This window comes from Motacilla alba, chromosome 15 (assembly GCF_015832195.1).
Source record: "Motacilla alba alba isolate MOTALB_02 chromosome 15, Motacilla_alba_V1.0_pri, whole genome shotgun sequence".
Lineage (NCBI taxonomy): Eukaryota > Metazoa > Chordata > Aves > Passeriformes > Motacillidae > Motacilla > Motacilla alba.
Window position 1 is genome coordinate 8,307,598 of NC_052030.1, and position 13,080 is coordinate 8,320,677.

Sequence of the window (13,080 nt, forward strand, 5' to 3'; positions counted from 1 at the left end):
AGAGGAGAAATATCAATCCTCAGAAACACCCCATCTGAATTCAAAAGCATCAGAAAGGAAAAAAAAAAAAAAAATAGAGTTCTACACTGTGAGGACACGTCCACTGTTTGGAAAGCATGAAAAACTGGATGAAGAAAATGTAACACTTCAGTGTCTCCAAGACAGCTGCAGTTTTCCTTGACTTAACCAGACTTGGCTGCCAGAAATTGGATTTTTTGGCCTCTGCTTTCTTGATTGTAATTTACTCTTCCACAAAATATGATTTCAAATTATGCAAGCAGAGTTTAAATCTAAGGAGGTAACATTAAGTCGTTGAAAATGAGTTTTAAAAAAGTCCTGAGTTCATCTGTGCTGTTGATAATGAGTTTATCTCAAACTTAAAACCTTGGGGGGGAACCCCATCAAATGGAATTTGTGCAAGACTTCTGGAAGTATATGAAAAATTAACAAAAGCATCCAGTAGCAGTGGAGTTAAAAAGTTATTAGCCCTTGGATACCCTCTGGTCAGAGCTCCTAAAACACATGCAGGCTGCAAGCAAAACCACACCAAGCTGCTTATCATTCTGAAGCAAAATTCAAGGATTAGCCTCCCACTGCACATCAGCTGGCCTCCCTGCTACAGCAGGCACCAGGATTATGTTCACTTCCAAAGCTCATGAGCATTTGGAACCCAGCAACCTCAGTGCATGAGATGGATGCAGAGGAAGGAACACCAGCAACATTTCCTAGATGGATTTACTGAGCATCTTCTGAGTTGTTACACAAACCAGTTGCAATGCCTTGAACGTGGGAGTGCTGAGTACAAGGAAGATAAGATGAGCTTAAAAATGCATATAAAAATATAATTATAATACATCAGGTGTTTACAATTGTGTATTCAAGACATTTATTACAAACAGGCTGTCAGCTCTCATACAAAAGTAAAACATCTAAAAAACAAGAGCAGTCAGAGAATGCAATTCCCCTCAGTCCCATGGAACAGCAGTGAGATGTCTGCTGGTGCAGCCCCTGGTCACAGCCAGCACCAGCAGCTCTGGGGGAAAGACTGGGACCCCAGTCATGAACAAGTCCAGAAACCTTTGCTTCGAGGAGAAATCCCTCCCAAATACCAGGTGGCAGTATGCAAGTGTGAGAAACACAGCAAAGTCCATCCAGGGGCAGTGGCAAGGGGCACTGAAGAAGGCTGCAGCTCAAGCAGTGCAGCTCTCCTCACAGGGAAGGGCTGCAGAGCACATGGGAGCTTTCTGCATGTCCCCAAGATCCAACTGTGACAGACGTGTTTTGGTAAGAGATGGCATCAGTCTAAACTGAAGTGCTCTGCAAAAATGTCATTTTTCTTCCCAAACAAACCTCGTACTTGCTCAAATTCCAGGGGCACATCAACAGCCTTTTTCTTTACTTCTCTATCAAAAAGCTACAAAATAAAAACCAGAAAATATTGTCAAAATTCAGCACAGGCTCTTCACCCCAATAGCACTGCACACTCTAAAGTCTTAAAACATCCAGCAGATAAACACTTCAAAGAAGAAAGCCAGCCCTGTCACCACTGCTGCTCATGCTGTTATTTAACAGACCATTTCCCTGGATTGCCCTGGTTCTGGGTAACCAAGTCAGTGTAGCTCCCTCCCCAGCAGCAAGGCAGATAAGAGGACATGGCTGCTGCATCCAGAATTTCCTTTCCTTTGGTTCCAGTCATTCACAAAGGCACAGCAGCATTACCTCAGAAGCTGAGAGCTCCAAGAGCCCTGATATGTCATCCTCCATTTCAGACAGGGACTGGTTCAGGACAGCAGCTGCCTTGGCCACATCTGGGTGATAATGGTTCTGGAGAGACTGGAAAAGCAAGACAAATGGGAGATTATCTAAAAGTACAGGGTAACACACATCCATCTGCACTCCCACACAGGAGTCTGCCCTTTTGTTGGTCAGATCTCCAGTGACCACCAAATTCCATCAGATCCAAGTTTGCTGCACCATGCTACTACAGAGCTTCAAGAAATCCTCATTTCAGGCGTCTTTCAAACATGTCAAAGGCTCCTCTCACACGGTCACATCCAGCTGAAGACAAATTCATCCACAGGCCATGCCTACACTGCATAACCCAATTCTGCTGCATCACAGTGCCCTCAAGCCACACCCAAGCTCCAGCTCTCCAGGATTCCAGCTCCTGCACATCATTCTTGCTGCTGCTTCAGCCCCCTACACAAACCCCTCCTCCATTTCTAGAGGATAACCTTGCTCTACTCAATTCACTTCCATCAGTGCTCACCGAGTTCCTCTCTCCCCTCCAGAGCAAATGAGGAGCCTGGTCCATTTGCAGCTATTTAGTTTGTTTCAGCTGTGAACTGCAAGTTCAAATGCTGCTCACAAGCTACCCACTAACAAGCATCGACATTTCTCCAGTGTATGGAATCCTTTGCTAGGATAGAAAATGATGCAGAGTAAAAGAACTCATCTCATTTGCAAGGTGTATGTCAAGCAGGTTCTTGTGAGAGGGGCTGTCCACTGCCAACACATGTCAAGGAAACAGCAAGGGTGGCAGAGACCCACACCAGACCCAGATGCTCATTTTGGGATGACATACCTGAATCTCCCAGAGAGAGCTCTGCAAAGCCCTGCTTTCAGATGGCTCCTCCTCCTCCATAACATATGGATCTTCTGACATATCTAAGGAAATAGGAGATCCAGAGCTAACACCTCCTGTGTGATGTACATAAACCCAAAGGGAACACAGCCCCAGCGCAGTGCTGCAGCCAGAGCTGCTCCTTCCCAAGTCATTTATGGTTCCAGGGACAATCTGACAAATCCCAGCATGACCCAAGAGTCACTGCTGGCAGCACTACAGAACCATGTTACTTTTAAAGAGCAGAGGAAGTAGGGCACTTGGAATAGCTTTGAATTTAACAGCAGGAGCCTGCTGACCTTTCACAAACTCAAGGGACAGGACAAAGGGATCCTTCCAAACCTCAGAACTGCAATCTCCCCTTTCCCTCCACAGGAATGCTCCTCTTTATGCTGCCTCAAAGGCATAACACAAGTCCCCCGTTACCTGCTGGCCCTCCTGGTCTGTGCAGCAGCACCCTGCAGGCGGGGTGCCTGCGGAAGAGGTTGCAGATGAAGGGGATGATCATGAGGAGAGCCTCGGGAGGGGCCGTGAGCGCCAGCCGGGCCAGCCGCTTGATGAACGCTGCCACCAGGTACGCTGGCAAGTGCCTGGGGACAGGGGACAGCAGGGAGCAGCCTGTTACACTCCTGGCAGGACAGCCAGCAGCCTCAGCCACCCTAACAGCACGTCAGGGGGCTGCTTTGGCTGTGGAGTAAAGAGAAGTTTAGGAATCTGAATTTTAAGCAGCAACATGTTGTGCGCTTGCTGGAACAAATTTTTGGGGGAATTTACATTCGGTGCATGAATAATCTCAGATCACTGTGAGATTTAATCCTGGCATGTGGCACCACTGCCAAGTACAGCACCTGTACACAGCCATTCTCATGGCAAACTGTATTCAGTCCTTTCATAAACTGAGTGCTTGGCCAGGCAACCTTAATTATATTCTTCTTATGTCATTTTGTGGGTTTAATTAATATACAGGCCATGGTGTTAAATTTACATAACACTTCCAAGCACTGCAGCTGTTAATGGGAACATAAAGCTCCTGTGCAGTGTAAATGTGCAGCATAATTCCTTTTTTTTTTTTAATGGTAAAAATGCAAATTTCTAACAGCAACCACCTCATTTAGGCCCCTTCTTCACATCAGAAGATGAAAATGGCAATTTTCAGTCACTCAGGCCTCACTACACCGGCAAAGCTCAACAAAGTTACCCACAGGTCTTGTCACTCTCTCCAAAGTACACCAGGAATACAAGGGGGTTGAATATGAAGTGCCTGGTGCTGTGTTACTGTTGGTTTATTTTATAACATATGACAGCAACTATATGACCAGCTGCCTATCCAGTTTCTTCCCTGTGTACAATGAACTGACAACATCAAGACAGGCTGTCAAACACTTCACATTTCAGTGCTTTATGTCTGCAAAAAGCCATCCATTTATCAACAGCTTTGTAATCTATAAAAAGCCTGCAAATTTTACTTTTCCATTTCTACAAAGACAAGACAGAAAATTCATCACTTTCACCCAAAGTGGAACAGAGATCAAAAACACATCCATAAGCACTTGCAGCTCAAACTCTGATAACTAACTGCAATTCTCCCTTTCTGAAAATCTATGGCTGTGAGGCAAATCTTCAAAAATAGCACATGAAAAATTACACAAGACTACAATAATAGTCTCGGATTCAGTTTTCTCCATAAAAATGTATCTAATCCAGCAGGCACACCGAATACATTAAATCCAGACGTGTGGGAGACTGCTCAAGAAGAAAAAAAGCAGGAGGAAAATATGTGAGCATACATAATAAAGATGCTACTTACGATGAAGACAAAAACAGATCAGTCAGGTGGAAAAAGCGAGCTCGGTACTTCACGTGATAGATGGAAGGGTCTAACAGACTGTACAGCTTCTTGTAAAAGTCAGGATACTCCCTGTTGAAAAAAGGGAAAAATACAACATCCATTAGAGTTGTACAGAGGGACTGTGTCTGAATGTTATTGTGCTTTCATTAAGAGCACCCCAGCCCACTGCTGGGCTCTGTTTAGCTCTCTTAGGCTTCCCTCTACAGTCACCACCTGAAAACAAGCTGCAAGGTGAATTTATGGCTCTTGCAGGGCCCAGCCATCTTCAGGCTGTGAAGCCATGTCCAGTGACTGCAAATGGTACAGGATGCAGTGAAAGGGACACCAAAGACCATGGCTTCACTCTGTAATCAGATCAATGGAAATTGATTTTTAAGTGCTGAGCAACCACAGTCTAGAGAACAGACTATTTAGGTTCAGTTGTAAAAGAAATCAGACAGCCAAAAAAAGCTCAACATTCAAACAGCCTGAGTCTCTTGTACAGTTTGTCTTTCTCATGGGAGAATTTCAAAGCCTGAAGGTGTGGTGAATCCATTTCAGTTCCTCTTACATAAAGACATAAATGCAAAAACCCATGTTCCTTTAAACAATATACTCTTTTTACTTACAGATTATGCTGATGAATCAAAATAAACAACCCATTTAGGGCTAGAAGACTGATTGCTCCACCTGTAAGAAAACAGGCAGATATCAACACAATAAAAATAACTAGAAAAAAATAATCTTCAAGGTTTTTCTATAATACAATCTTCCCAGAAGGAAAGCAAAACTCAGTAGCTGAAATCAGAGGCAGTGTGATGGCTGAAAGGTGAAACAATTTCATCTGCACCCCTCCAGAGACTCCCAAGTTTCTTCCAAAGATTAAGCTGTAGTTCAGAAGACAAATGTTCAACGACTGAGACACAAAATGTGCTGCTCTAATTCCTAAATAAAGTCACCCTGGGGAGGCTAAGGTCTGCTCAGAAAGGACATATCTGCAGCAATCTGTGGATCCTGTGTTTGGATCAGCAGCACTGGCTGAACTCTATATTTAAAACAAATCACTCCAGTATTGTACTCTTCCCCACAGCCTTAAATATGATTTTCCTTACACACATACGGAGCAATGACATTGACAAACACAGGCAAAATCATCTCACTTTCAGGGACAATGGAGTTGACCCTAGTTCCTTAGCTCCATCCCAGCCAAAAGTACACCTATTCCATCACCCAGGCTGTGCTGCTGCATCCAGCAGAGCTTCCAAGTCCATCTGTGCCATGCTGAAGGTGCCACAAAGGATAAAAGGCTGCTCACACTCACCTATGCCATAGGCCACTGTCAAGAAGTCCATCATGAGAGTGGGCTCGTTCATGTAAGGCAGGACAGAGTCGTGCAGAATGACAAGGACCTTTTTGTAAAGGCCAGGGGGCAGCTGTGAAGGACAAAACAACACAGAGAAACAAGCACTGCAGGGAGAACTCGGTCAGCAGCAGCAGCAACCTGTGGCTCAGAAAGGCAATGCACAAGCAGAAGGGAATGTGCCAGGAAAATACAGAACAGCTTGCAGCAGCAGTTCCCAAACAGGAGAGTTTCCAAGTGACACCAATGAAGTTCATTCAAGAAGCAGGTGCTCACAACTAACAGTGTCATCACTGAGATGGGGAGAATCACCAGGAAAAAGGCTGAGGAAGCTTCAGCTTGTGAGCAGAGATTGTTGTGCTGCAGATCACCCTTATGGGCAGAGATGTTTAAGGTAGAGAAAAAAGGCTGAGGGTAAGGGGGAAAAGCAGCCATACATGAGGTCATGTTTCTTGGCAGAGTGATCCAACAGAAATGGTCACTGGGCTGTTCCCACCCAACACTGGAAACACACTGGGGTCCTACCAGCAGCTCCCTGCAAGGCTGGACACAAGTGCTAAGGATCAGCAACCCTAAATTAAAGAGCAATGCAAATCAGTGGCAGAAGAAACACTCACCTTGTGCTTCAAAAACGTCAGCCACATTTTTTCAAACACCTGTTTGTGTGCCTTAAAACAGAATTGCAAACAGTGAGTTAAACACACTGGTACAGATAATGCTCTATTTTAAGCAGACAAAATTTCGATTCTAATGCACCAAATGAACAGTTACCTGCAGCTTTGAAAATTTCAACTCCTCACGGTTATCTAAGAAGAAAGGAAAACCAGATGTTGAACTTGAAATGGATATTCAAAAAATTAAGACGACCCTTTTTAACTTAGCCCTTTGATGCTCTAAAAACTTGGGCTGAAGTACTTAATTTGATACAAGGCCATAACAGACCCCCCTGTAGACTGAGGAATGTGGGTTTTGGATACTGTTTAGAATCACAGTCATCAAAGAAGCAGAAATTCTTCATCAGCAAACAATAAACATAAAAATAAAGTCTTTACACACTAGAAATCTTAACCTGATTTTCCTTTTCACACACAGTTTATCATGCAGAGTTTACTAACCTTGCTTGACCATAAATTTGACCATCTCAGACTCTTTGTTTGGCATGTTAATAGGTGAGATGAGGGAAAATACATTCTGCTGGTAAAAAGGCAGCGGCCTCTGAGGAAAAAAGCATATAAACAAACATGAAGCAACTTCCACATCAGATGGCAAGATGCTGGGATTCAATATTGCTCTGTTTCCAAGTACTGAATATATTTAGGAAAGAAAAAGGGAAAATGATAGCTAAAAACTACATAAATAAACTACACACAGGTATATTCTCTGTTGCAGCCTCAGCCTGGAGTACTACTTATTTATCCAACATGAAACCTTTCTCTGCACTTACTCTGGTTTAACAAAACTGGTGGATCCAATGAAGGAAACAGGTTCTTCCTCTGCACCAGAGTAAAAAGAATTAAAATTCTCTGTGTATCACCCAAGCTGTGAAGATTTGGATAAAACAGAAGCTAGAGCTTAGACCAGAAAGAACAGTATGTGTCTTGAGTAAAGCCACTCTTGGCATACTGACACATATTTTAAAAAAATTCAATGCCTCCAGTGGGCACACTCATTTCTCTAGCCTCCAAATATTTCCATATACTACTAACTCCTCCCTGCTTCACACACAAGATACACAACCCAGAGCAGCTCATCCAGAGCCACCTGAGCAGTAACAATTTGTTACCTCCTTTGTCTTCTGCATGACCTGCCCGATGCTGGCAGTGACAGCCTTCATGACAAAGTACCGCACGTCGTCGTACTCCAGGTACTCCTGAAAGCGGGAGATCAGCAGTGAGGCGTCCTCGGTGGTGGGGAGCAAACCATCAACGACCACCTAACAAAGGGTTTGGAAAGAAGAGCAACAAGTCGGTCTCTCACAGCACTGGAGCACAGAGTGATACAGCTGAGGGCACATGAGTTCCTGTGCCATCAGGTCACTGACAGGAGGGGCTTTTCAGTTCCGCTGCTTACCTTAAGAAGGTCACATGGAAAAGTTAAAGTTCCCTTCCACTCTATTTTGATCAATGGATATTGTGCCTCCAATTCGACAAACTTCATGAGCGTGCAGAGTGCCAGCTCCTTTAAAAAAATAGAAAGCAACATCACAAAAAAAACCAATAAAAAAACCACCTAAACAAGAACACCAGGGGTCAAACCCAAAGGAGGCACCTTCAAGAGGAGGAAGAATGAAATATTATTTCCTGAGAAAGCTGCATGCTCGCTGCTGGTGAGCAGAGGTGAGTCAGAGCATCAGAGCTGTCTCACAGCACTGCCTGGCCTCCCACACTGAAATGCTGGGCGAGAGCCCCAAGGGACCCCCGTGAACCCCCCGGGGATCAGCAGCGGGCTCAGGACCCACCTTGACCTGGAAGGCGTCGTGCCCCATGAGCTCGCCCAGGCAGCCCACGCAGTCCCTGTAGCGGTGCCGCATCCATATCCTGTACTTGTCCTCGGCGCTGCAGCTCTCTGCGAGGGACAGACACGCGCACACAGGCGGGGCTCGGGCAGGGCCGCGCCTGGCCCGGCCAGCGCCGCGGGCCCCGCTCCGCGCTCACCGCCCAGAGAGGCGTCCTGGTCGGGCAGCGGCCCCACGAACAGCTCCCGCCGCTCCAGCAGCGCCCCGAACAGCCGGCTGCAGGTCCTGGCGGCGCTCACGATGTCCTCCGGCTCCTCCTGGCCCTGAGGAACAGCGCGTCAGAGCGGCGGCCCGGCCGCGCTGCCCTCCCTCCGCCCGCTGCCCCCGCCCGGCCCGGCCCGGCCCGGCCCGCACCGCCAGCGGCTCCAGGAGCTCGAAGACGCGGTTGGCGCTGCAGCGGCTGCCCAGCACGGCCTCCAGGCAGGCGGCGAGCGCGGCCTCCCGCGCCATGCTCGCAGGGGACGGAGGAGGAGGAGCCGCGGCCGCTCCGCCCGCAGGCGGGGCCGGCAGCGGGGCGGGGATCGGGATCGGGATCCCGCCACCCACACCGCTCCTCCCGGCAACCCGGTACAGAAGGCAGGGAGAGGCGGCGGTATAAAAATGTACACTTTATTACACCTTCAGGTAGGATACAGCACTATTCCTTATCATCCTACTGGGTCGAGTACAAATGTTCATCACTTATGTACAGGTTGACTTCCTAACACACTCCTGGGAGAAAGACACATCGAAAGGAAGAAAAAAGAAAATTGAAGGAAAAAAAAATATGGTGACTTTTTATCTTCATCAACTGACCTAAACAAGAAACAATCGCCTCTTTAGACACCAAATCAGACCGGCACAACAACGTAGCCAACAGCTCTCCCACTGCTGGGACTGTTCCCCCCCACCCCGACCTTCATGCACATCATAGAAGCTAAACACTTAAAAGTAAAACTGGGGCTACCTAAGCAATATTTTTGGATAAGCAAGGCTATACTGTACACAGTGTCACTATCCATTACCACTGCATCTGCTTTGCATTTTAAACTACTCTGCTGTCAGCAGTGCCAGCTCTCTGGCTGGCAGTGAAGTTTAGGGGATGGCACACGCCAGGGGTTAGCAGGGTCAGGGGAATACTACTGCATGCAAAAACAGCTTAAAAAAAAACAAAATGCCCTTGTATTTGTACACCTGAGGGTCCAAGAAAAAAAGTATGCAGGACAAAAGAGGTATAAAATAGAAAAATCAGGAACGCTGCCTGAGCCAATGCTTACATTTGTGATCTGAACAGAATTGGCTGTACCTATCCCAACTAACACAGAGGAGCTGGCTGAGAATTCTTTCTTGTTTAAGCCATGTGGATTGCCAGGTACCAACAAGTGTGGACATACAGATGTAAAAACAAAATATATGCTTTTCTTGCCCTTAAATAGGCTCCTTTCCTAAAAGAGTAAAAAGATCACAGAATGAAAAAATAATTTTAAAACCACCTCAGAAAAGGAATGTTGTAATTTTGTCTGGATTTTACACATTGTGCAGTTTTATGGCCAAAGTAAAATAAATCCCTTCAAGCCACCCTGGGCTTTTTGATTCCTCATTCAGTGCTGTTTGCAAAGTCAGTTATTCATTGTATGCAAGAAAAGTAAAGAAACCCCCCACAGTTCTATGCAGCTTTTTGCTTTTTTTTTTTTCTCCATAACAATAAGGCAAACTGATTTGGAGGAAGAGGCCACGCTCTATTCACATCCAAAATACCCACCTGAAGATACATTCATTGTTAGCTTTAGTAAAATAGTACAAAAGTTAGATCTTACTCTTTACACAGTTGAAGAATTAAGTCTTAGATTTAATTTCACTATTCTCCCCTTCCCCCAGCCCCCACCCCCCAAGCTGAAAGCCGTGTAAAAAGTACTGAACATTTAAACATGTTGCAAGAGCAGAATGAAACGGAGAGATTAGATTTTATCAGCTGGAGATTTTTTTGTGACAGAAGTCCCATGAGAAACAGCTATGGATCATCTGTTTAGCTGTATCTACTGAACAATTCTTTTACAAAAAAAAAATGGGCTACACTTTAATACACATATACTATCAACACAGTATTTACTCAGCTCATGCCTAAAATATCCATTATTTTAAAGTGAAATACAAGAATGAGCACACAGGTTGGGTGATTCAGTAAACTGTACACAAAAACTACTAACAAACATTTTAAAAGACTTACAAAAATGGAGAATGAAACCTTTTTTTTTTCCTTTTTAATTACATATACTTACAGGTTTTCACATTTATTGGCTAAACTTTGCAGGGAGCACTTCAAGTCTGTGCTAGATCTTCCAGGGGTGTTTACCACAGGGAAGAACAACACAGAGCTTTTGTACAGATGGAAAATACTGTGCTGTATCAACTACACCTGGTTCTTTGTGTGGCTTCACTGTGGGTACTGAGCACACACTGAACTACAGCAAGGGGCTGCACATGCCCACAGGCAGGTGTGGTATTCTAACACAGATGGATTTTACTGACATTTATGGCAGATCACCATTCCACTTTTGAGAAGCTGGGCAGAATTTCAACCTAAGTAATGCTTTATGTGGTTTAAATGAGCACAGAGAACACAGGCAGAATGCATCTTGTACAGAGTTTGAGTGCTGAACAGTTGCTAATACACTGAAGTTACATGTGAGTTTTCATGTTTAAATGTTCACCAGCCAGAAACCTTCTGCTACAAAAAAAAAAAAAAAAAAAAAATAGAGGTGTTTTGTCTTCATTTGGATGTTTGGAGTAGCTTCTCACTTGTCTCAGCAAACACATAATACTGTGTTTCTGTGTTATTGCAATAGTTCAACTTGGTTTAGTGGGTGCCTTTAATCTGACAGTCGGTGTCCTCATCTGTACTTTTGCTTGCTGACTCTGGGCTTCAGGTGTTGCTGGTGTCTGGGCTGGGTTCTGTACACCTGGAGCCTGAACCTGGGGAGATGCTGTGGTCACGACCTGCTGCTGGATCAGCTTCTGCTGCACGACCTGAGCAGTAGCAGTGGTTGCAGGGATCACCTGAACCTGCTGTTGACCTGCTGTCGTCTGAGAAAGGGTCACAGTTTGGGGCTGAGCTTGTACCTACACGTCGGGAGGAAAAGGCAATTACAAAATGGCATGGCATTAAACTTACATTTCTGCTCTACTTACACTTCCTTACATTTCTACTTGACAAAAGGAATCCTGCTTCCTTAGGTATTTGCTCTCTTAACTGACAAACATCTCAGACAATGATTCCGGGAACATAAGCTCTGTGGTTTCACTGAGAAACACTATTCTGACACATTTCCTAGAGCCTTATAAATCAGAACTAGGAGCCAAGATGCCTGTAACTCAGGTCTCTGCAGTGCAAATCCAAGGACATGCCCTCAGACACATTCAGAAGGCAGATGAAAGGTATAGAAACCCCACCAGATATATAGGGAAATTCCTGTACTGCAGAAGTGAAGGAGCAGGGAAAAGAACAGAGGGACAGCCAGAGGACCAAAGAGGTTAAAATGCTGACTCTGCACCCACATTGTGACAATAAATACAGCCACTGAGGCTTCCCACCAGTCTCTGCCATTTCCCTTTCAGACTACACTTGCCAGTCTCTATTGCCAATTTATAGCAGAATAGTTTGAACTCCATCCAGACATCTAATTTTCATAGCTCCCAGAGCAAGGGAGAAAAAAAAAAATATCTCCTTGTTCAGAGGACAAGGTAATGAAAACTGAGCAGCTTCAGCTGCCTTTGTCAGATGCAGAAGCCAAACAAAGCTACAAGGACTTCTCCAGAGGAAAAATTAACTCTTGAATGATCCAAAAGGATTTCAGTGGGAAGCACTAAAAATGCAGATAAAAAGAATGCCACAAACACATAAAGACCATAGTTTAAAAAATACTTATCATGGCCTAAAACTACTGCCACTGAAGTCACTGGTGTACATGGGAGGGAAACTATTTTTCTTTTTGCCACAGACTCCAACAGTCATGCCACCATTGATGACTTTTGAAAATTATCTAGGAGCTCTTCCTGACTACAGAGGGCAACTCAACTTGTGTTGACTGATGAGGTTTCTACTTCCTGCTGTCTACTTCATCCTTGAAGCATTCACATCTGAGGTGGTTATAGACAGCTTACCACTTCATCACCATTTGGAGATAGAGTCACAGATTTTATTCTGCACTGTGAACTGTGGCAGACTAAGAGCCATCTGGCCCAGAGTTTTGTGCACCAAAGGCAAGAACTTCATCCACCCTCCAAAGTGAAATCATTCCTGCCAATCAACTGCCTAAGTTAGGCCTGTTGCTAATGATCTGGATGACATTGTTCTAAACAGTGTTAATTAAACTGCCTGGTCATTAGGGGAGGGGAATCAAACCACCTGAGCTTCTCCTGCTGGAGCCCTGTCTGCTACCAGCACACATTTGGAACAGCTACCACACCATTCTGCCTTTTACAGAGCACTTGGCATAGCTCTATGAACTGAAACAAAAAAACTTGTAACCTTCAATTTGTCCTAATTTTTGTGGGAAAAGCTCAGATGGTGCTCATTAGTTCAATTATTTGCTATATTGACCATACATCACCAATTTTTAAACATCCTTTCAGCTCTAGAAAACACTTTTAAAAATCTGTTTTTCAGTTATCTACAGTGCTGAACAAACATTGCTACATCTACAAGAGTTTTAGACCAGAGAATATACCTCAGCTGATTCAGTATTCAAGACTTATTTTTATAGAAAGGCACTTGC

At 44.8% G+C, this 13,080-nt stretch overlaps 2 protein-coding genes across 21 annotated transcripts in view; both read right to left on the reverse strand.

The window, feature by feature from the left end:
• Window positions 1-821: 821 nt before the first annotated feature.
• NOC4L (nucleolar complex associated 4 homolog) lies at window positions 822-8,830 on the reverse strand. Its single transcript, XM_038152145.1, has 15 exons — window positions 8,681-8,830; window positions 8,466-8,589; window positions 8,270-8,376; window positions 7,882-7,989; window positions 7,595-7,744; window positions 6,927-7,026; window positions 6,583-6,617; window positions 6,429-6,479; window positions 5,773-5,884; window positions 5,081-5,141; window positions 4,431-4,541; window positions 3,050-3,213; window positions 2,585-2,667; window positions 1,720-1,833; window positions 822-1,414 (listed from the first exon to the last, which is right to left on the reverse strand). The coding sequence occupies exons 1-15, from the start codon at window positions 8,774-8,776 to the stop codon at window positions 1,298-1,300; spliced, it is 1,533 nt and encodes a 510-aa protein (XP_038008073.1). The 5' UTR covers window positions 8,777-8,830; the 3' UTR covers window positions 822-1,297.
• Window positions 8,831-8,919: 89 nt separating this feature from the next.
• The window catches only part of EP400 (E1A binding protein p400), a 57,278-nt gene continuing 53,117 nt past the window's right edge, over window positions 8,920-13,080 (reverse strand). For 13 of the 20 annotated variants that reach the window (XM_038152133.1, XM_038152132.1, XM_038152130.1 and 10 more), the window contains one exon: window positions 8,920-11,425. In XM_038152133.1, coding sequence (XP_038008061.1) covers window positions 11,153-11,425 — 273 coding nt within the window. In that variant the 3' untranslated portion in view covers window positions 8,920-11,152. The remainder of the gene's footprint in view (window positions 11,426-13,080) is intronic. The other 7 variants (XM_038152122.1, XM_038152124.1, XM_038152128.1 and 4 more) reach the window with 1 other exon arrangement.

Bases quoted from the DNA above. Each gene is read 5' to 3' on its own strand.
- NOC4L (XM_038152145.1), bottom strand. From the start codon at position 8,776: ATGGCGCGGGAGGCCGCGCTCGCCGCCTGCCTGGAGGCCGTGCTGGGC. The intron at 6,618-6,926 runs GTTAGTAAACTC...CTTTCTTCTTAG, and splicing joins CAAATTTATGGTCAAGCAAG to ATAACCGTGAGGAGTTGAAA. The intron at 1,834-2,584 runs GTATGTCATCCC...TTGCTTTTCCAG, and splicing joins GCTCTCTCTGGGAGATTCAG to TCTCTCCAGAACCATTATCA.